We start from the raw sequence: 21864 nt of genomic DNA, 5'->3' as shown, positions 1-21864 counted from the left end.
TAAAAAGCAAAAGAAATCTAGAACTTGGGGCAAATGTAATCACAGCACCAGGAAGACTAAAAAGCAGGCAGTTTCTTCAAGTTCAAGGCTAGCCTGGGCTACATAGACCTGTCTCAGGGAAGGAAAGGGGGGCAGTATAAGATGGACTATTCCATGTATGTTTTAGATCAAATTTGTAAATTTCTTGTGTATTTCTTCTCTATTTCTATCTATACATTTTATCTGTTGGGTTTTCTAAGTGTAAGCAATGTGTACATCCTATTATAACTGTATTTTTACTTCATCCTCCTCCTAGATTCTGCTTTGTACAGTTACGTCCTTCTGAAAACGATGCACACGACCAGTGTCTGTTGTACCCACATTTCCCCCTTCTCCTTCTGACATAATAGTTTTCACCCCGTTTTGGGAGCTCACCAAGTCTAGCTGGACTGGGACTGAAAAAGCATGGGATAAAACCGGACTCTCTGAATATGGCGGACAATGAGGGCTGCTGAGAAGCCAAAAACAATGGCACTGGGTTTTGATCCTACTTCATGTTCTGGCTTTGTGGGAGCCTAGCCAGTTTGGATGCTCACCTTCCTAGACCTGGATGGAGGGGGGAGGACTTTGGACTTTCCACAGGGCAGGGAACCCTGACTGCTCTTTGTACTGGAGAGGGAGGGGGAGAGGAGTGGGAGGAGGGGGAGAGGAGTGGGAGGAGGGGGAGAGGAGTGGGGGTGAGGAGTGGGGGGAGGGGGAGAGGAGGGGGAGGGAAATGGGAGGCTGGGGGAAGGCAGAAATTTTTTTTCAAAGAGAAAGAACCATAAAACTGCGTTTTACTGATACAGAAATAGTAATGGTACATTTATTTCCATAACAGCACTTCAATCGTCTCTAACAAAATTAAGGCTACATTGGAGCATTCGGACAGAAAGGGACTGTTTTATACAATGTTATTCATGTTTTCACAAACAAAACAATATTCTTCAGGCAAAAAATTTTTAACAAGATACCAGTAAAGGAAATGGAATACAAAATGTGTTCCTTTGGGTCAGCCTGATAATAGCCACACACCCCCTAGGGAGTATCAGGGGATTGTTTTTAATGAATACTTTGAGTATGAGGGCGACTCTCCAGAGTTAACATCCCACAATACAAGGCTATTTCATAATATAAAACCAAAGACAGTTGCATCTCCTGCATAATCCCTTTAGAATGAATAATTAGTGAACATAAGCAGTATTTAAAAGCACAAGAGAACTGTGCAGAGGCCTACGGTGCCTGGAAGGACAATCCCTACATCAAAGCCCTTCTCCCTCAAATCCGTTGGGAAGAAAATGAGAACTCAAATCGGATGATACTAAACTGTCAGCACTCCCAGGAGAGTGGCCAGGACCCTGCGGTACTCTTGAGGATAAAGTAATGCCATTTAAGGCCACCCACCAGCAGACTCAGTAAAACCATATTATTTCTTCCTCAAGGCACTCAAAAAAGAAAAACGATTTAATATCCTTGGTCCATAAGAAGAAATATTTACTTACATCCTCAATGGACTAAAAGATTTTAGACGTAACAATTAAAATTGTATCTTTCCAAAAATATTATATTATCAATGCAATAAACTCAATAAACTTAAAAAAACAAACTTAACTTAATTTAAACTAAACTTCATTAAAACTTTTAAAAAACCAACAAAACATACTTCCTAGAGTGCAAAATGCTTATTAAATACTTCAAGAACACAAAAATAATTTGTTTAAAAACACAGGAATCCTTTGCTAAAGGGCCATCAACAAAAAAGACACCCATTGCCCATAATGGGTGCCAGCTGGAAGACACATGGTGTTAAGCTTTGTGCTTGGCCTCTGCCCCTTTCAGATGACATGTTATTTGTACAAGCTCATGGTTGGACTCTGGTACATGCACATGTACGCATCACAAAGAAGTCTGCGTGCACAGCCTCGAATCCTTCTGGAATCCAAGGAGTGCAGCTCCTCCAGAGACATCTTCAAGTACTCTCCCACTTCAGGGCAGGGTGTCACTTGTGGAATGTTGAAGCCATTCTGACCCCCTAGGGAGAGAGAGACAGCTCTCATTAGGGCAGCAAACTTCTAAGTCCTCCTGGCAGCCTGTCCAACCAGAACAATTTTACTATCCTAGAATTTAGTGAAGACTGACTCCCAGAATCAAAAACAAAACAAAAGAAAACAAACAACAAAACTTTGTTTGACTTTCAGTTTCTAGAATTACGGTCTCCTTTTATTGGCTTCTGAGAGGGCTCAAGCAGAGAAAAGTGAAAAAAAAAAAAAAACCTGGTAAAAGGACATGCACTTAGGAAAAGCTGCAGTCCCGATTTGCAGGCTGCTGCTCTAGGCCCCTCAGACTTTTCTGTCCTTCCCAGACACTAACAGTCTGACACTTTTCCACAAGAAGCCAATTGTGAGCGCTACTGTTTCCCAGGCCAGCTGGACTGTGACCGAAAAAGCATGGGATAAAACCGGACTCTCTGAACATGGCGAACAATGAGGGCTGATGAGACGCCAAGGACAATGGCACGGGGCTTTGATCCTACTTAATGTGCTGGCTTTGTGGAAGCCTAGCCAGTTTGGATGTTCACCTTCCTAGATATGGACGGAGGGGGGAGGACCTAGGACTTACCACAGGGCAGGGAACCTGGACTGCTCTGTGGACTGGAGAGGGAGGGGGAGAGGAGTGGGGGGAGGGGTAGAAGGGTGGGAGGAGGGGGAGAAGGGTGGGAGGAGGGGGAGGGAAATGGGAGGCTGGGAGGAGGTGGAAACTTGTTTTTTGTTTATGTTTTTTTTTCTTCTTTTCTTAATAAAAAAAATTATTTAAAAAAAAAAAAAGAACATACTTGCATACCTCTAGCACGGCTGTTTTAGATACTAATCATCAGAACGCGCACATGCTCTGATGATCAGATTTGCTCTCCCAGATGCGTTCCCAAAAGTTATGCTGCTAATGCTGAGTGAAGCACACACAGGGGTGGGCTGTGCCATCAGGCATCAGAGCTATGCAGAAATGAAGAACTGTTGGTCTACAGCTTGGGCCTCTGGTCAAGAAGCCGTCACTTGGTGCCTCTGGTTATTAAAGTGTCACACCTGAAGACCTGGGGAACTAGGGCTTGGAAGAAGAGCTGTAGTGTAAATGGGGTATGGACAGGTACTGTGACAAGTACCTTACTACCAAGACCCCTGTCACTCAAGTGTGTACTAAGTAATGACTAAGCTTCCTAAAAACATCTCAATGAGAAAAGGTTTCTTCCTGAAATAAAACGCATGAGATCAGGAAGACTGAGGTAAATTCAAACCATGCAACCTTCACCACCTTTAATGTTAGATTGGACAATAGAAAAACAGGCATGATTTCCATGACCAAAGGATTCCCACAGAGTTTGGCATTTCTGTCCTCAATAAATGGCTACTCTACTGTATATAAAAATGCAAGGAAGAAGATGGTAAAATCAGCTCTAAATAAATTTTAGGATCTTTGTTTTCTTTTGAGGTTGGACAAATTGAAACAGGTTCTCACTATGCAATACAAACTGACCTCTGATTCACAATCCTCTACTTCCCAAGTCTGGGATTATGGCTAGGATTCTTTAACAAATCCACGTAAGGACCAAGATGGCACAACATTATTGCTCCTTAGTTTGAGGAGCAGAATTAGTAATACCCTTTGAAGATTGAAGTCCGTCCCACTGTGGTATCCTTTCAAGAATCTGCTCACAAAATACCCTATTACCACAAACACGTGCTCTCACTAGGAAGCATCTCCCTCCAAAAGACGAGTTTTAAATACCATCTCGATCAGCCATGCTGTCAAAGAAGAGCCAGGCTGAATCATCCTTCCCATACTTCACAAAAGCAACATAGTGGCTCGTTTCTATGCAGAGAACAGCAAATAACTCCATCTTCTGGCAGGGGATGCAGCCGTGTCTCCAGTCCCAGTCAGGCAAGTCTTTGGGAAGTGATACTGGGTGATAGGTATGATTCATTCTCTTAGGATGGCGGTGAACCTAAAATGGACCATGAAGAAAATACCACAAGTGAGCTAAATGCCATGTTTCAAGGGCAGACTCTAATCACTTTCATTGACCAGCCCAGCCAAGTTCTACACACACACACACACACACCGGCAGAAGAGACATGAGCAATAACATTTACTGTGAATGTTTAAAATGCCCTTTGACTCTGACTGGTGCAGTGAGTGTGGATTACCTGAGTGCAGCAGGTCTTACAGAACTGCTTGATCTTCCCTGCTGTGATGTCGGGGTCTTCATAGCAATCTCTACACTCAAACATAGCAAGTCCTAAACAGATGCGACACTCCCTGGGAGCTAAGCAAAGAGGGAAGGAAGAAGCCTTTTTAAAAACGACATTCTGTCCTTAAAAATAAAAGCTATACTTTGAAAACAAGAATGCTTGGGGGTTGGGGAGAAGAAAGGCCTAGTCCTCTCTGACCCTCTTAAAATTTCATTTGGATTTTTTTTGTATCTGAAGTATTTTTAAGGACTTTTTTTTTCCATATAACCATTTTTGTTAACCTATTCTAGAATTGTTCTTCTGGTCATGAAATGTTCAAAGATATAAAATAAGTATTGAAGACTAATAGCACATATGATCTTAAGTCAGTAAGTAAAAATCACTGCCATTATGAACGTTCTGTAACACTTTTACGTCTGAATATTTATATAAGTATGTGCACCCAGGTACACGTGTATCTCAAGCTTCTCTCATCTAGCCTCTCGATGCTTTCCCTTCCACTATAACTACCACACACTGTTTTCACATAGTTCTATTGTTTAGACATATGATCCAGTTAACCACTTCCCTCTTATTAACATTTCTTGTCTCTAATTTCTTGTCAGATAGTAAGTAAATTTGCATTTAAATGATTTATTTTTACCTCTTTTTTTTTTAGAATAAATTCTAGCAGTCAAATTATTGAGTTAGTATGTCTAAGCTCTTCAAATACTGAATTACCTGTCAGAAGTACTATATCCATAACTAATGAAAAGTCCAGGCCAACTATTTCTAAAACAAAACAAAACAAAACTCAAAGAAAGGACTATATACTTACTGTCTTCAAGCAAATCCGTTATATTTAATTCTAGAGAAGGGAAAATTTTTTCGAACATTTTGAAGTCTTTTCCAAACCGAGGCATCTGAATAATCAAGCATGATGGTGCCTAAAAAAAAGACACATAGTTTTAGAAACCAAAGTCCTAAGGAGCTGGGGACTTAGCTCAATATAGCGCTTACTTAGCATGTCCAAAGCCTTGAGTCCTAACCCCTGTACTAACGAGTTTCCCTATGAAACCCAGTAGTGGTTTCAGCAGGGCTGTTGGCCCATGAAGCAGAGCCCACTTGTGAATGTGCAGTGTGGATGCAGAGCAGCAATAAGCTACAGATTTTCCAGACTTCCCCGGAGACGAACATGATAAAACAGACCACGGCATGCACTGCAGAGATCACACATTCTGACAGTCAAAGAGACGTTTCTATTGCATTCATTAGCAAACCCATACACAAGAATTTATTGGTATTTTATCTCTTAGCAGAGGGAGAAAAAATAACATTACCTTTGACATGTTTAGATACTATGCATGGGAAAAATGACAACTGAAAACATAAACATGTATGCACACATATCTTTGCATTAAGCTACTTTAACTTAAAAATTAGCTTTTGTTCCCTTTGCAACCTAAATCCAAAACATTCCATCTTAAGCTAAGCGGCTATCTTTAAAAAGAACAAAGTTAGAATACCTTTTTGTTTTTAAAAAAAAGTGTCTTCTTAACTCTTTCTTCAAACTATTCTTGGTTAAAGCACAGTGACAGCTAGGTGTGGTTCAGTGGGGCAGCACTTGGGGTAGTGTGTACAAAAGGCCTGAGTTTAATATCTAGCATTGATAAGAAACAAAATAAAGTAGCAGTACAAGTCCAGTTAGAATCACTAACCTCTGCAAATTTCAGGTTGGTGTTGATAAAAGACCATTCTAGTAACTGTTGAATTGTAGGAACTCCAACTTTCTCATTTTTTTCCACAAAGATCTGATAGAAGTCGCAGTCTTGGACTTTCTGACCTGCTGATCTGGGAGCACACAGGAAGAATTGCATATAAGCCACTTACCAAATGCCTGAATCGAGTATGAAGCGTCTGACAGACCTGAGGACACAGCATCATAATGCTCGTGTCCAGCTTTGGATTGTCCACACACCAGGTGAAAGACAATGATTCGGATGAGATAGTTAAATGTGCTTATGCAGAAGACCTCATAAATTAGTTCTTCTGCCTTCTTTATAAATTATTCGAAAGTTCTCTTGCCATCACAAGAAAAATGTAGAATAATATTCCAGACAAGAAACACTATATGAACAATAATCAGTTCTTCTCCCTCCAAATCTAGAAAGTAGCAGCTACTTTAAAGAAATTAATTTTTATTTTATGTACACTGGTGTTTTACCACGGATGTCAGGTCACCAGGAACTGAAGTTACAGACAGTTGTGAGCACTGCTTTTACTGACTAGAACAAATGCTACAATGCCTCAGTGACAGACTCTTAGACCTTCTAAATCAAACTTCTTTACTTCCTAAAATAAAAGCCCTGGGAGGGAGGAGGGAGAGAGGAGAGGGAGGGAGAGAGGGAGAGAGGGAGGGAGGGAGGGAGGGAGAGAGGGAGGGAGGGAGGGATACTTTCCTAGCAAGTCAAAGCAGGGCAAGGTGTGACTCCCAGGAACCCTAACAACTATCCTCTAGGCTTTCAGCTACCAGCAGCTCTTTAGATGCTCACCCACCAACTTGACAAACACCAGGTAAATGGTCACAGTGAAACATGAGGGTCCAACATCTCCCTTCCCTTACCAGCTTACTAGTAACCATTAAAACTAACTCTACTGAGAAAATTGTTTTTCATCTTTCAGCTTACCGCTTATCTTTTTTAGCCAAGTGTCTGGGTTTAGAATCAGATTATTTAAATGTATGTCTAGATTTCAAGAGTTTTAGAAAAAAAAAACTGTCAGCAGTTTTTAATCACAAAACTTCTGTGATTCAGGGAGCAGCCTATTGTGATCTTCAGCTGCCCCAAGCAAATTATGTCCTGAATTTACAAAACATAAAATCTGGTAACTAGCTACAGCACTCTTGAGAACTCAAAGCTAATAAGAACAGATTATAATTCAAGAAACTAGCAGTTATTCTAGAATAACATTTTAATTGGTTGTTGATGACTACAAAAAATCATAGAAAAAGTCATAGAAAAAAATCATAGAAAAAATTCATAGTTAAAAATAGCATAGAAGAGAAAACAAAAATAATGGAGGTAAAAAAAAATCACACCCAGAAAAATCAAGGATGGCCAGGAGGAGGCATGGCAGCTAGTTAATGGAGGAAGAGATACATAGTGTCCTAACACTGTAGCAGAAAACTGGGAGGAACAACAGCCACTCAAACCTTACTTCCAGGGCCAGGCATGGTGGTGCACACTTTTAATCCCAGCACTCAGGAGAAAGAGGCAGGTGGATCTCTGTAAGTTCGAGGCCAGCCTGGTCTACAAAGCAAGTTTCAGGACAGTCAGGACTATATAGAGAAACCTGTCTCAAAAAAGCAAACCAAACCTAAAACGAAAAACAAAACAACAAAAATCACTCCTCAAATCATATGCACAGGGGAGTCCTTTTAACCGTAAAGAATAAAGTCTTCAGTCATAAAAAATGGATTAACTGGAAATAAACATACTAAACAAATTAAATCAGTCCCATAAAGAGAAACAATGTATGTTTTCTCTCATTTATGGTTCCTCGATCGTCTACAGAGAGACAAAAAGCATTAATTTGTATATGACATGAAAGTAGACGTGATGCTGCCTAAGGAACAAAGGAACTATGAGGAGGGAGACATGGAAAGGGACAGAGGGATGGAGGTACAGGGGAAACATACTCAATATACAACATGGGGTTTATGAAAATTTTAGAAAATGATAAAAATAATTAAATAACCCCATGGCTAGTGTTTTAGAAGTTTGGAAACCTACAGAATCATAACCAAGTTGTGAAACTGCACCAAGCCATGCTAGTTGGGTTGTATTTTCCACCATGGACAATCCAAGGGCACAAGAATACAAATTTGGTAAATTTTAAAAAGTGGATATTGACATTTTACAAACATGAATATAAAAACATTCACGGATTGGTGTGGTTTGGACCATAATAGGTGAGTCCTGAGGTCCTATACTCATTCCAAAATCCTGCAGCTCCATGATGAGTGTGTGCAGCTTGTGACGTCACTGCCCAGCCACAAGGAGCCGGGGTCGCCCTGCCTTGATGCTCTGTGACTCTTGCTTTGCTCTGGCCTTTCTTTGCTTGCTCTGCCCCCAACTCCTTCCTTTTGGATGAGAACCAACCCTGTGCCACTGTAAGCTGGAAGTACAAAACTTGTTTATTGGTTTTTCAGGAACTCATGGTTAAAAAGACTATTTTTGAACAGTGTTGGAACATTAAAAATTATGGAAACTTCTGAAGTTAGAATGAATGTATTCTGCATTAAAGATGACCAAGAACCTATCGGGACAAAGAGTAGAAAGTAATAGCTTTAAAATCATATGTTTAAGTCGGGTGTGGTGAAGCATGCACTTAATTTGAGCACTCAGGAGACAGAGGCAAGCGGATCTCTGTGAGTTTCAAGTCAGTCTGGTCTACAAAGTGAATTCCAGGACAGCTAGTAGCCAAGACTGTTACACAAAGAAATCCTGTCTCAAAAAACTTGGGGCCTAAGAGAGAGAGAGAGAGAGAGTTCAGCCATTAAAAAAAAAATAAAAACTAAGGCTCATAACCAAAAGTGGTAGGAAATGTCTCAGCTATCAAGAGGTTAAGACAGCACACTGCCCTTACAGAGGACCAAAGCTCAGTCCCCAGAACCCAAAACAGGTAGTTTGCAACTGCCTGTAACTCCAGCTTAAGGAAATCTGACATCCTCTTCTGGCCTCTGTTGGCACTGAATTCATACACACAATTAAAAATAAAATTAAATGTATTTTTAAATGATATATTTGGGTATCAAGTTGACAATAAGTGGTCTTGTGATGTTAATATTGTTAGCTTGACAGGATCTGGAATCATCTATGAGATAAACCTCTAAACATAACTGTAAAAAAGTTTTCTGATTGGGTTGAGGTGAGAAGATCCACCCTAAATATGGGCAGCAGAACTTCACAAGTTTGGGCCCCAGAATGAGAAGGAGAAAGTGAGCTGAGCACCTGCATTCATCTCCATCTGCTTCCCTTGCAGAAGCAGGGACACCGGCTGAGGTACAGTCCCACTACAACTGCACCAAGATGGACTGTACCTCACACTCTGAGCCTCATGTTTGCTTTATATCCATGTTTGCTTTATATCCATGGGAGGCCTGCCCTCTTCTGAATCGAAATGAAGGAGGAGAGGATGGGGGGAGAGGGAGAAGGTGGGAGGGAAGGACTAGGAAGAGAGGAAGGAGGGGAAACTGTAGTTGGAATGTAAAAATCATTAAAAGAATAAAACAAACCAAAAAATTCACATATTTAATTATTTACTCTTTCTCACTGATTAATCAAATCTGCCTTGTAGCTCAGTGTAAATCTTTTTTTAACTCTATCTTTGAAAACAATGATTGCTTATTTTTCTTTCCTAAAACATAAAATATTCCTTTTTCTATATGCTTGAAGGAATAAAAAAATGTTGATTTTCCATGATTAATTTTTACATGGCTAGACTATAATAAATTCTTTTCTTAAATCTTTGTAGATAATTCTCTGGATTTTCTAGGTACATAGAAAGCGATTACCAACTTGGACTTGCTAATAAGTATGTACACCCAGCTTATGCATCATGCCAGTTCACTAGTTAGAGATTTCTGAAGAGAACCAAACTTTAACTGTGATACTTTCCTTGCTCCTACAATCAGTTTAACCCTGGTTCAAACTGCATTGCTTAGACACAAGAGGAAAGAGAACTCATCAGTGTGGGTTCTTAAGAAAGTAGGCAGCACACTCCTAAAATTTCCACCAGAGAAACCAAGACTGAAATCAAGAGGGGGCCACCATTCAAATGACCTGGGAAGCACAGACATTTCAAACATCTCACTAAGAACTGTATCACAGTAAACTCAGGTATTCTTTCAACATGGGGAGAAGGAAGATCTAAACTGAGAACGAAAGAACTAACTTAAGGCTAACTGTAAGTTATGGGAAGCCAAAAACAATGCTCTCACTGTTTTTTTTTCTTTTTTTAAATTCAGTTAGAATAAGATTCCTTTTAAAAGTTCACTAACTGAACTTTCAAAAATATTAACATGCAATTTCATAAGTAATTAAATTGTGGGCACATCTGTCACTAGGGCTAATTAAAAGGACAGTTCACTTGTGCCCTGGAAGTTAAGTGTAGCTCAGAGAGAGGACAGCAGCTAGTGAAACCCACATCTATGCTAGCAACATTTAGCTACTGGGCAATGGCAGTGTAAAAGAAGGTCTGCTTCTGAAATGCTTCTAGACAGCTTGAGACCTACCTTATTTTTAACAATGGCTCAACCCTTAAAATATCATGAAACAGGATATTTAGAAATTCTTCAGGATCTAGGAGAAAACAAAGCAAAACAAAACAAAACAAAAAAACCCAAGTGAATCACAGAGAAAATTTAAAAACCATTCTATTCTTTAAGAGAGACATATTAATTAAAAGTTTAGTTATTTCAGGTTCTCCTGACAAGGGAAAACTTATAATAAAACATTACTTTTCCATTTGTTGTCATGATGCCCTATTTAACAGAATATACTCATTCACACACAGTAAAATCATTTTTATGTCTTTTGGGAGGTTCAGTAGAATATACCTGGTATATGCCCTATTTTTTCTTCTATTTTAGTAATAGCCATGTGTATAAATGCCACAGCTGGTTATAGTATACTGTTAACAAACTAATTCAGGAGTTGAATCTGAGCAAATTCTTCAGTTGTGAGCAGACAGAAGTGCCGGCCAACTGCTCCACAGCCCCTTTCAACAGGGAGCACAGTGAGAAACTGAGTGCTGGGGACTCTCCCTATCACAGGAAGAGAAGCAGCTCCGAACAGCCCTGCTGGGGACAAGGACAGCTCTTTACTTGGTCATCTTCTGTAGAGCCAGCCGGCTGGCCTCTTAAAGACTTCTTCCACATCACATCACTTCAGAAGAATCACAAAATCAGGAGAAATATGCATGTCACATAGAAAAGAAACTTTTCATATTTTTGCAGTGCTGGGAATCAAACCCAAGGCCTCTTACATACTCCACCACTGAGTATACTCCTAGTCCTCTCAAATGAATCTAACTTAAATTTAATCCTCTAAACTAAATTGGTATATTTCAGGAAATAATTTAGCATATTACTAGATGATAAACTTTCAAGTTATTTTCAATGCATATATTATAAATTAAAAGGGTCACCTTTTTCTTCAGATGTAAATCCTGATGCAGCAGGAACTTTTTCAAGTATTTTCCTCAGTTTCATAGTTTTTGTGGCACACACATATCCATATCTGTTGATAAAAGTGAATTAACTGACACTGGCACAGTGAGTCATATGGCACATCTTAATAATCAAGTACTTTTCATACAATTGTAACATGTTAAAAAAAACAAGAGACAAGGCATTTATTTTTAAGAAACAACTGTAGGCTTCTTACAGAAGTTTGAAAAGTGAAAGTCTGAGAATCAGAATTGTTTCCAGATACTATTAAACACCTTAAAAATAACTACCATGTACTAATACAATTCTGAAATTTTTATGAAGCCTGGGTGAAGCAATTTTTAAATGGCATTTGCTTATTATATTAAAATACTTATTTTATAAAATAGGATATCCAAATTTGAGAGAGCCCTTCTATTACACAGGATAAGAGACATGGAAAAGGGAACTGATGAGATACTAAAAATCTAAAGTCTGAAATCAAACAGTCAACATAATTATGACATTCTCTTTGTTTGACTATAGGAGACCATGGGCTTACAAGAACAAGTCAGAGACAGCTAATCATACTGTGTACCCGCTTTTTAGAGTGACCATCCACCTACTTGGTAGCTCTTTGCAGTCAGCAAACACTAAACACCTACCACTTGTGTAATGCTATATGTAGGGCACCAAAAATACAAAAGGAGATTAAAGAAACCTAACAACAACAAAAAACCAAATAAACAAAACAGGATCTCTACCTGTGGGTGCTTCCATTACATAATGCGAAACCTCTGTCCAAACAACAGATATGACATTTGCAGACACAAGAAATATATCTCAAATTTCTGAACTACTGATCTTGCCTTAGCCTCTTGAGCTATCAAGTGCTGGGATTACAGGTATATCCCACCATGCCTGACAAGACGCACCTTGGTCTCATAGGCCATGCAACAAGTGTTTTCTATAGAGTGGTGACAAAATTAGAATAACTATGATTCTGGACTAGTTGGGCAATCGTATGCAAAAAACGTTTACTGATGGATTGACAGTATTTTAAAAAGAAGGAAGGTTGTGATAATATGCCTTGTAGTTAAGATTTGACCTGTGCTGTTCTAGTGTCATTTACATAGGGAAAGAAAAATCTGAGAGTTTAAAATTTGTGTAAGACAAAATAATTAATATTAAAATCAAAGCACATAATTAAAGGATAAGATGATTAGAAAAGTAAGGCAAACAAGTATCTAGAGAAATTTGTTTCACTTTTAATTTACTTTCTTAGCTATGTGACACAGTACGTCGTTTGGAATACTCCTTATAGTTTCATATTTTGTTATTTTTAAATATATTACGTTAATTTTTATTTTCACTGTTAAGAAAAGTGTACCACAAAGTTTAAATTGATCACAGTTGGACTTTAAATTGCATAGTTTGTTCTCTATGTCCCTGAGCTATCTGTTTCCTGATCACTGGATAATCTAACTCTTCATCACATAAACGCCTTGTGAAGTCATCACACATCAGCATCATGTATCAAAGTCTTCTTACATGGTCTTCTGCACATTTACAACTACCTTAGTAAAGGAGTAAAAGAAGACCTAAAGAAATTCTTTTAAATAAACAAAACACCATGTCACTTTAATATACCTCACTTGTTTCTAGTGCAATGTCATGTACTAGACAAAGAGGCAAAGGGATAAATTTGTAGTGCATGACTCCAAATGAGTCCCATCATTTTACAGAATGCACTGCCCAGACTAAAACACACATAAACAGAGGACAAAAAACAAAGGTTTTAAAAAGTCAGTATTTCATGAGAACTAACTTCTTTTTTTTTTACTACGAGTACAGAGCATAAATTAATTACTATACAAGAAAACAGTACACAGAACACCAACTAAAGACAAAACACATGTCTTCTACTTACATTCTCAGAGGATTGACTATTGCTGTCCTCAGTAGCTCCTGGGTCTCACTATAATACTCCACATCATTCTTTTCCTTGGGTCTGAGCAACACAGTATCCAGGACAGAACTAAAAGCAAATAAGCTGCAAAATAAAAGAATATTTTCCTCATGTTATAAAAAGAATAAAATTTGAGAAAGATTCTTAAAGGAGTAGGAAGAGGCAAAGGGATAAAGTGTAGGGAACCACTGGCCTAAGAACTCATGGACAGACCACACAGGCCCTGTGCTCAGTACCCAGAGACCCTGCAGATCCGGACCAGAAACACCAAGACTGCACCATACACGTGAAGGTTGAAAACACGCCAGAGAACATTATGAAAGAAGCTTGTTTACATAAACCAAGAGAGGCCTAGAAATCGGTCACACACACACAGACAACATAGGGAGAAAGTCAGAGACTGGTCAAGACCAGATCAGACTAGTCAGGACAACTTCATTTCATTATCATCAGATAGGCATTTCCTTATAATAACTTGTGAGTGATTAGCAATAAAAATTTGCTGGTATCAAAGAAAATAAATTTAGTTAAAATAAATTTTTATCAGCAAATCTAAGGAATATTATAGTAATGCTTGCTTGTTTGTTTAATCAAAAGTATCCCAGCAACGACAAGACCCACCTTTATTGTGCTCTCTCCTTTAAAATTCTAACTTCCACACTAACTTCCTAACTCTTGTGGCACAGCCTACCGAGTGGCAGATCCACTTCACTGGCAGTGCACAACCCTTACGGCTATAGATGCAATCTTCATAGCCTAATGATCCTTGCTGTTCAACTTGATCCACTTTAGGGAAAACTACACAAAGGAGGGCAACAGTGATCCCATGGAAAGTAATTTTTAATATTAAGAATTTTTATGATCATCTCGAGATTCCAGAACCCACGCAGCACACAATGCCAATAGCTTGCTGCAGGTTACTTGGCACACGTGCCATCATCTACACTGGAGGCAGATGTCCTCAGAGTATCTGTTCACTCATTATTCACTGCAGTATTTTTATATTAGTGCTTTGGATCTAGGAATAGGATATGAAATTCTTTAGTCACTAAGGACCAAATCTCATGATCTTTCCTAACTCTGTCAGTTTCTCTACTCAAAGGCAACTGGCACCTTCTTCCATATACACACACACACATACCTGTCTCCCCTCTCCCCCACACAGCACTATTTACACTTACTGCAGAAAATAGGAACTTACCTGAATAAAGTTGAGTCCAAGTAACAAGAATTGTAATAGCCCTGGATGCCTTTCTTCTTTCCAATCATTATCTCTAAACCTTCTTTTTCCGTCTTTGGTGGAGTATTTTCTTCTACTACTTCACTTAAGTAGCCTCCAAATACTGAAAAGATAAAAAATAAAAATAATCTTTTAAATCATGACAGTATATATTCATATGCATGTATATATATATATATCATTTAAAGTATATTTTGGCATCTTCTGCATTTTTTTACTTTAGTTTACTGATATTTATCTGGACTTATAAAAATTCAATTATTCACTTTCAACATCATTCCTGTCATATAGAGTTTAGAAAATTAAGTCAATTAAGCATCTGTCAAAGAATATTTTGTTACTTGTCCAAAATGTTTCATTTTCAAGTATAAAAAGAAAACAAGTTTCCAAAATACTCTTCAACATTAAGAAAAATGTTTTTCATAAAGATGTTTTCCCTATTTCCCCCTGCTTGACTCTCAGTATTGTTAAGGGAAAGGCCAGCATCAGCAAGCTAGTGACAATGAGAAGAATTGTCCTCCATCTGTCAAGCCAACTGCATCCCCAGACTGTATCAGATTTCTTCATAAGGACATCCGAAATGAGGTACTTAAAAAGATGCGGAGGGGGAAGTTATTGCTAAAGGGACCACATTTTCATTTCTACCACCCACACTGCCAAAAATTTAATGTCTATAATCAATAAAAGAGAAGAAAAAACACCACCTTTCAGTCTTTAGACCCTAAACACTTTTCCTAACTCTTCTTTCAACATATCTCCTCTTAGGACAACTCTCTTATGCACCAAGTAAGAATCTTTACCAACTTCGAAACTTCATGAACACTGGCAAGTAAATAAAACATTTAAACACTGTCACCCTCAGATGCTAAAATGTAGCAAGAAACAGTCATTCCAGATGGGTAAATAAATTAAAAGTATCCAATTACCTAAAGAATTACACCTTTCAATCTGATTATAAACAGGCTCCAGAAACTCAAACCTAGAGTCCGGTCTGCAGCTCTTCAATTTCACAAACAGAGCCTTCTTCACGTCGCAGGTGAAATAGCGCGTGCCCCTGAACGTGCCATCTGTACAGCCCGCACATTCATCCTCCTGAAAAAGAAAGGTTTTGGTATGTGTTACACCGGGAAGAGCTATGGAGTTTTCACTTTTTCTGAATTTCTCTTTCAAATCTTTTCTGAACAGATCAGCAAGAAGGAAAAGGGACTGACTAACTGGTGCTTTGGCCCTCAGCTGGTGGTTTAAGAAAATAATTCTTTAGCCCTCCGGGAAGTATTTGATGCATTTCCTTTCAAAATACATGCTTAGAACTTCCTTGGTTTACTGAGTTTCCCTGAGCCATTTCAAAAGTATTAAAATCAAGGGGCAGGAGTAGATAAATTACCTAGTTCCTCAACAGCAAGAAGACAAGTGAAAAAAAGTTAAAAACTATATTTAGGCAATAGCTAAATTTATTCAAATTCTCCCTCCTGGTTATGAAATATCACACAATATACTTTTTTTAGAGCCAAAAATAAAACCTTCCCCTCTCCCAAAGACTCCAAACATGATTAATTTTAAAGTCAGTCACATCCCTGAACTGACTGCAATGGGAGGAGGCTAAAGAATAAGAAGGAGAACTGGTCACTGAACTGCTTTCTTTGCTGCATTCTGTTTGTATGTGGAGACTACATGTTCTAGCCTAAAAATCAATCTATTCCTTGATCACAAACATGAGGAATAAGTGAGTGAGAAGCCTTAGCAATGGCAAAGGGTGAAGGTAAGCAATACTATATTTCCTCTACTACTGAATTTTTTTTGAGAAAAAATAACTTCCCAAGAAATTATCTAATAGAGGAAAACGTAGTTTTAAAACCCATGAAGAAAAGTTGTAGATTTCAAGCCAAAACAAATTACCAGTTCCAGCCCAGCTAGCACGTCACTGAGCCCAGGCGGCTGGCCAATCCAACGGATAACCCCATAGAACGGGGGATTCTTTTTCACTTCAGCCAGTGAGCCCACCTCTAGGCCGTATGCATTACCAGAAGAGATGGGCAAAGGTGGACTCTTCTGGACAGGCAAGCTGTTCAGCTCGCCCATCACACACTGCACTGACAATGACAGTGGGCTGTGAGCAATGCTGCCGTTAGTATTGGGCATCTTGGTCAGGCTGAACGGTAGAGAGTGCAATCTGTTCTTGCTGGATAAGGAGTTCATGGAAGGAGGTTGTGGTGGAGGTGATGAATGTCCAAAGTCTGGAGACAGCTCTGTAAGTGACTTTGCAGGGTCTTCTGCAACTATGAAAAATTGTCCTTAATTAGAAAAGGCTGTTCAAGAACATTAAATATGACTGCATCTTCTAAAAACAATACAAAGTTCTAGTCTAACTGATCACATGATCCCTTTGCAAGTCTGCTTGAAAGCACTGTAAACTCATTGGCTCTGAATAATGTTTTTGCTCCTCTTCTCGACCTCCACAGATTCCTGTCTCAGTAATCTGGCATTGGTAGCTAAGACTAGTCAGTATCACATGGATTATTTTCTTTCCCATAATGTGATTAAATTAGAAATTAGTATAAAGAGATATAAAAATTAAATAATAATTCTAAATAACCTCTGGAAGAACAGCCAGTGCTCTTAATCTCTGAGCCATCTCTCCGGCCCATGATGAATGAATTCTTGAGAGAGGCAGGTCATGCTGCCTATGCTCACAAAACAACACTCAGTGCGAGAATCAGATGTGGCAAATACCCACTCAGGTCACTTTCTGTGTGAGTATATATGTAACCTGTAGTATGCAACTGTAGATTGTACTGTGTGTTTTAGCTTATAACTGAATCCATGTCATAAGCAGTCATCCTAGAGACTTAGAACACTATATTTTCATTTAGTTTACTGAATCTACTGAATACAAAGCACTGTAGAAGCACTAGGAACTTATAGAAAATACAGGCAAATAACCAAAACCACTTCAGGGACACTTAACCTAACCTAAGAGAGTGAGTGAGTACAGCGGGAGAAAAGGTTTCAGTTTAAGAGGTGAAGAGCAGTCAGCCAGACCATTGAACTGGAGGAACTAGAAGGATTTCCAGGTAATTAACTTGCACAGATGAAGGAAATAAATACATGAAAGGAGAATGATATCTAGGAAACAAGGAAGGTAGTGTATTTTAAAGAAAGGAAGATAGGCAAGGCTTTAAATGAGTCAATTCATTTCTAGAAACAGTTGATCCTAAGAAGGTGTATTAAGAGATAAGAACAAACTGCTGGGCATAGTGGTGTACACTTTTAATCTCAACACTCAGGAACCAGAAGCAGGTGAGTCTCTGTGAGTTCGAGGCCAGTCTGCTCAACAGAGCAAGTTCTAGGACAGCAAGGACTTCTTATACAGAGAAACCTGTCATGGGTAAAAAAAACAAAGCAAAACAAAACCCAGACTACTAACATATTTCAAATGTATCCTCAACCCTAATAACAGTGCAGTTGAAACTGTGTTTAATATTTTAGTTCAGCAATATTGTCATATTAGCTATGATCTATTCACTGTTTCCAAAATTAACAAATATTGATGAAACAGTCATTTCCCCTTACATATTAAACAGAGGGTACCATTATAAAGAGGACTAAAATTATAGATTACCTTCATCAATATAAAATGAATTTTTGGATTTGGATTGTTGTTGTGAGTCAACAGATGACCTAATTAAGGAACAAAATAATTCAGAACTGGTTCTACTTCCACGGTCTGAGGTAGATCCTATGGAACAAGAAAAGTTCCTTTTTTAAAAAGCCAATATGTTATAAAAAGAAATTTTATAAATAAATTAACATGCGTATGGTAGAACAACTGCTCACACAACTAATATACATATACATAGTATTGTATTGTCTTCGGCTTTAAAAGTTTGGTAATTAGTCAACACAGGAGAGAGTAGGAGTAATAAAATTAATATAAAAGTTAGCCGTTTATATTAAAGCTCTAAGAAACCATTCTGGTGGTCAGGGGTGACACGAGCCTTTAATCCCAGCACTTAGTAGAGGCAGGCATATCTGAGTTTGAGGCCATCCTGGTCTATTGAGCAAGTTCCAGGACACTACAGACTATCTAAAGAAATCTGGACAAAAAAAAAATCATTCCATGTAGTCTATTTTTCAATGTCACCTCTACTTTGATGAAATTACTGGCTCACGAATTTCACCTCTATCATTCATACCATATAACAGTGGTTTTCCACCTTCCTAAATCTGACACCCTTTAATACAATACCTCAAACTGTGGCAAACCCCAACCAGAAAATTATTTTCGTTGTTACTTTATTACTGCAATTTTGCTACTGTTATGAATTGTAATATAAATATCTTTCTTTTCCAAAGGTCTTAAACGATCCCAATAAAAGGGTCATTCAAACCCCAAAGGGGTCACGATCCACAGAATGAAACCCCGTTGCAGTCAACAAAAGAACATCCAGCAGTGTTATAGAGCCTAGACATACACAAAGTTCTTTCACCAAGGTTTGTGAAGTGCATTCTATGATGGTCACATGATGTGGGATTCTCCTCCGCATGCTGTGAATACCATTGGTTAATAAAGAAATAGGCTTGGCCTGATAGAGTAGAACAGAGCTAGGTGGGGAAAACTGAATGCTGGGAGGAAGAAGGGCAGAGTCAGTGAGAAGCCATATAGCCCCACAGGAGATGCCGGAACTTTACCCGGTAGACCACAGCCTCGTGGCAATACATAGATTAATGGAGATGGGTTAATTTAAGATGAGTTAGCCAGAAATATGCTTAAGCTATTGGCCAAACAGTATTGCAAATAATATGGTTTCTGTGTGATTATTTTGGGGCTGAGCAGCTGGGAACAAACAAGAGGTCTCATTAAAAAGTCACACACACACACACACACACACACAAAAAAAAACTGCCGAATGATGCACTTCTCAGAACTCATCCCATTAATAAGTGGCTCATCATTATAATTTCCCTTCATAAACTTCAAATGTGATCATACAAGCTGATGAACAAATTAAGTTAAAAAACATTCAGGTTTTGGGTGGATATATGGATCAGGAGTAGAGTCCTATTTTAGTTTGTGTAAGATGCAAGATTTGAAGCAAGCACCAAAAAATAAAAATAAAAAAGTAATCTCAGTGTCTGGAACAATACCTGAGTAAAAAAGTACTTACCTAGCTTATAAGGTTCTGTTGACTTTGATCCCCAACATTACAAAAGAAATAATATATTTTTTTAGATTTACAATATAAACATCTTAGAATTTTATTAACACAATTTCTTGTTCTTTGTAGTTTAGGAGGATGGACCTCCGAGGCTCTGTGCCCTCATTAGGGATGTGGTGGAATATTCGGCCTGTGCCTGTCAATGGCCTGACAATGCAGCCCACGACCCATATGACCAGGGGTACTTTCCTTCTTTCAGGAGAAGGCCAGGATCACCTCAAGCACCAAGACTAGGAAGCCTGATGACGACAAGAAGACATGATTTCGAGTCTAGCATCTCTCATGCACTGCTTGAGCTGGAGATGAACTCAGATCTCAAGGCACAGCTTGGAAACTCAGTATCACCCACCACAGCCAAGGAAACTGAAGCTGGTGATGGTCAGAAAGCAATCCTTATTTTAGCACCAGTTTCTCAGAAGAAATCTTTCCAGAAAATCCAAGTCCGGATGGTTCATGAATTAGAGAAAAAGTTTAGTGGCAAGCATGCAGTCTTCACTGCTCAAAGAAGATTCTGCCCAAGCCAACTCAGAAAAGCTGTACAAAAAAATAAGCAAAAGCACCAAAAGCTGCACCCTGGCAGCTGTACATGACACCATCCTTGGGGACTTGTTCTTCCCAAGTGAAACGGTGGATACTCCGTGTGAATGCATGGCAGTCAGCTCCTAAAGGTTCATTTAGACAAAGCTCAGCAGAACAAGCAGAACACAGGTCGAAACTTTTTCTGGTGTGTATTAGAAGCTCCCTCCCTCCCTCTCTCTCTCTCTCTCTCTCTCCCCCTCTAGTGTTTTTCGCTGGAACTTGCTCTGTCAACCAGGTTGTCCTCAAACACAGAGATCCACGTGCCTTTGCCTCCTGAGAGCTGGGATTGAAGGCGTGTAACACCGCCAGCTGTTCTCTCTTATCCAAATAAAAAGCTCCCTCCACAGCTCATAGGCTGGCCATTTCAGTGGATTCTTTACTACATCCTCACTTCAAATCATGTACATAAAATTTTAGTTGACATAAAGTGTAGGAACAAACTATATGTATACATATATATATATATATATACATATACACACACACACAAACAATAACATATAGCTTATTTAACATCTTGGAGAATCATATTATCTTATTGTAAATTACCAAGAATGGGCTCCATACCTGTAACCTTTGGTTCATTAATACTAGATGAACCTTTGTCACCATCATCTCTTGACATAAAGGCAAGTTTGGGAGGCCTCCTTTCCGGTGTCATGCTCTCTGAAATAGTAAACATACTTTTTAACTATATATGGAAGAAACATAGTTTAGCATAAAAAACAAAGAAATCCTTTCCAACAAAAAAGGCACAATCTTTATAGTCTTACAGATTCTCTTTAAAGACTCCACAGTACTGAAAGGTAATTTCTCAGGTGAAAAAAAATCAACACTGTACTTAAAAATATAATTTCTGTAAGAAAATATAATCATCAGTTATCAAAAGGCTTTAATTTTTGAAAAGTTAGTCAGAAGCAGTCAATTTTATTTGAAGTTTTAAAAAGCTTTAAAGAAAACCTTATTCATACTTTTCGTCACATTTTCCAGATCAGCATGACCAAAACAACCCTACACATTACAGTGTTTTACATTCAAGCGTTTATGGAGGGTTTCAAGATAAACATGGACAATCTTGTTTACTGTAAAAACCGGAGCCTTTACATGCCCACGTGCCTGGATAACCTCTAACCAATGTGCTGCACTAAACTGACTTGATAAAACTTTCTCAGCCACCCAAGTATGCTGGATCAGTGCATTTCACAGAACACAGCTTGATAAAATCTTGGGTAGGAGACAAATCAGAGTTAGGAATGGACTCAGTACTAGTATGTTTCCACTTTTAAGCATAACATGCATTAAGAATAACAGATATGTATACAAACAAATGCAAACAGGAAAAGCAGAGAATTACACACAAATCAATAATGCAAGTTCTAGGACAGCAAGGACTTTCTATACAGAGAAAC

At 38.6% G+C, this 21864-nt stretch overlaps 2 protein-coding genes across 3 annotated transcripts in view; one reads left to right on the top strand and one right to left on the bottom strand.

Annotated features, from left to right (window-relative positions):
- The window catches only part of LOC121462479 (H(+)/Cl(-) exchange transporter 3-like), a 29230-nt gene extending 28803 nt beyond the window's left edge, over nucleotides 1-427 (top strand). The window contains exon 2 of one of the 2 annotated variants that reach the window (XR_005976330.1): nucleotides 296-316. Coding sequence is in view for 1 of the 2 variants with exons in the window: in XM_041674061.1 (XP_041529995.1) it covers nucleotides 296-381 (86 nt within the window). In the remaining variant the exon portion in view is untranslated. Of the gene's footprint in view, nucleotides 1-295 lie in introns of both variants that reach the window. The other variant, XM_041674061.1, reaches the window with a different exon arrangement.
- A 1219-nt stretch (nucleotides 428-1646) lies between these two features.
- On the bottom strand, nucleotides 1647-21050 carry LOC121462724 (ubiquitin carboxyl-terminal hydrolase CYLD-like). Its single transcript, XM_041674573.1, has 12 exons — nucleotides 21023-21050; nucleotides 16557-16936; nucleotides 15587-15752; nucleotides 14622-14763; nucleotides 13382-13504; nucleotides 11451-11542; nucleotides 10537-10603; nucleotides 5960-6092; nucleotides 5080-5188; nucleotides 4218-4336; nucleotides 3799-4015; nucleotides 1647-2050 (listed from the first exon to the last, which is right to left on the bottom strand). Exons 2-12 carry the CDS (start codon nucleotides 16854-16856, stop codon nucleotides 1866-1868), a joined length of 1653 nt encoding a protein of 550 aa, XP_041530507.1. The 5' UTR covers nucleotides 16857-16936; nucleotides 21023-21050; the 3' UTR covers nucleotides 1647-1865.
- Nucleotides 21051-21864: the final 814 nt, after the last annotated feature.

Source organism: Microtus oregoni, unplaced genomic scaffold, assembly GCF_018167655.1.
Source record: "Microtus oregoni isolate MIOR12 unplaced genomic scaffold, Mior012 000025F_ref0000491, whole genome shotgun sequence".
Taxonomy (NCBI): domain Eukaryota; kingdom Metazoa; phylum Chordata; class Mammalia; order Rodentia; family Cricetidae; genus Microtus; species Microtus oregoni.
Note: the sequence above shows the minus strand (reverse complement) of the source record. Positions and strands in the feature narration are given on the sequence as shown.

Bases quoted from the DNA above. Each gene is read 5' to 3' on its own strand.
- LOC121462724 (XM_041674573.1), bottom strand. From the start codon at position 16,856: ATGAACTCCTTATCCAGCAAGAACAGATTGCACTCTCTACCGTTCAGC. The intron at 6,093-10,536 runs GTAGGTCTCAAG...GTGTGCTCCCAG, and splicing joins GAGCCATTGTTAAAAATAAG to ATCAGCAGGTCAGAAAGTCC. The intron at 4,016-4,217 runs GTAATCCACACT...GGTCCATTTTAG, and splicing joins GTAAGACCTGCTGCACTCAG to GTTCACCGCCATCCTAAGAG.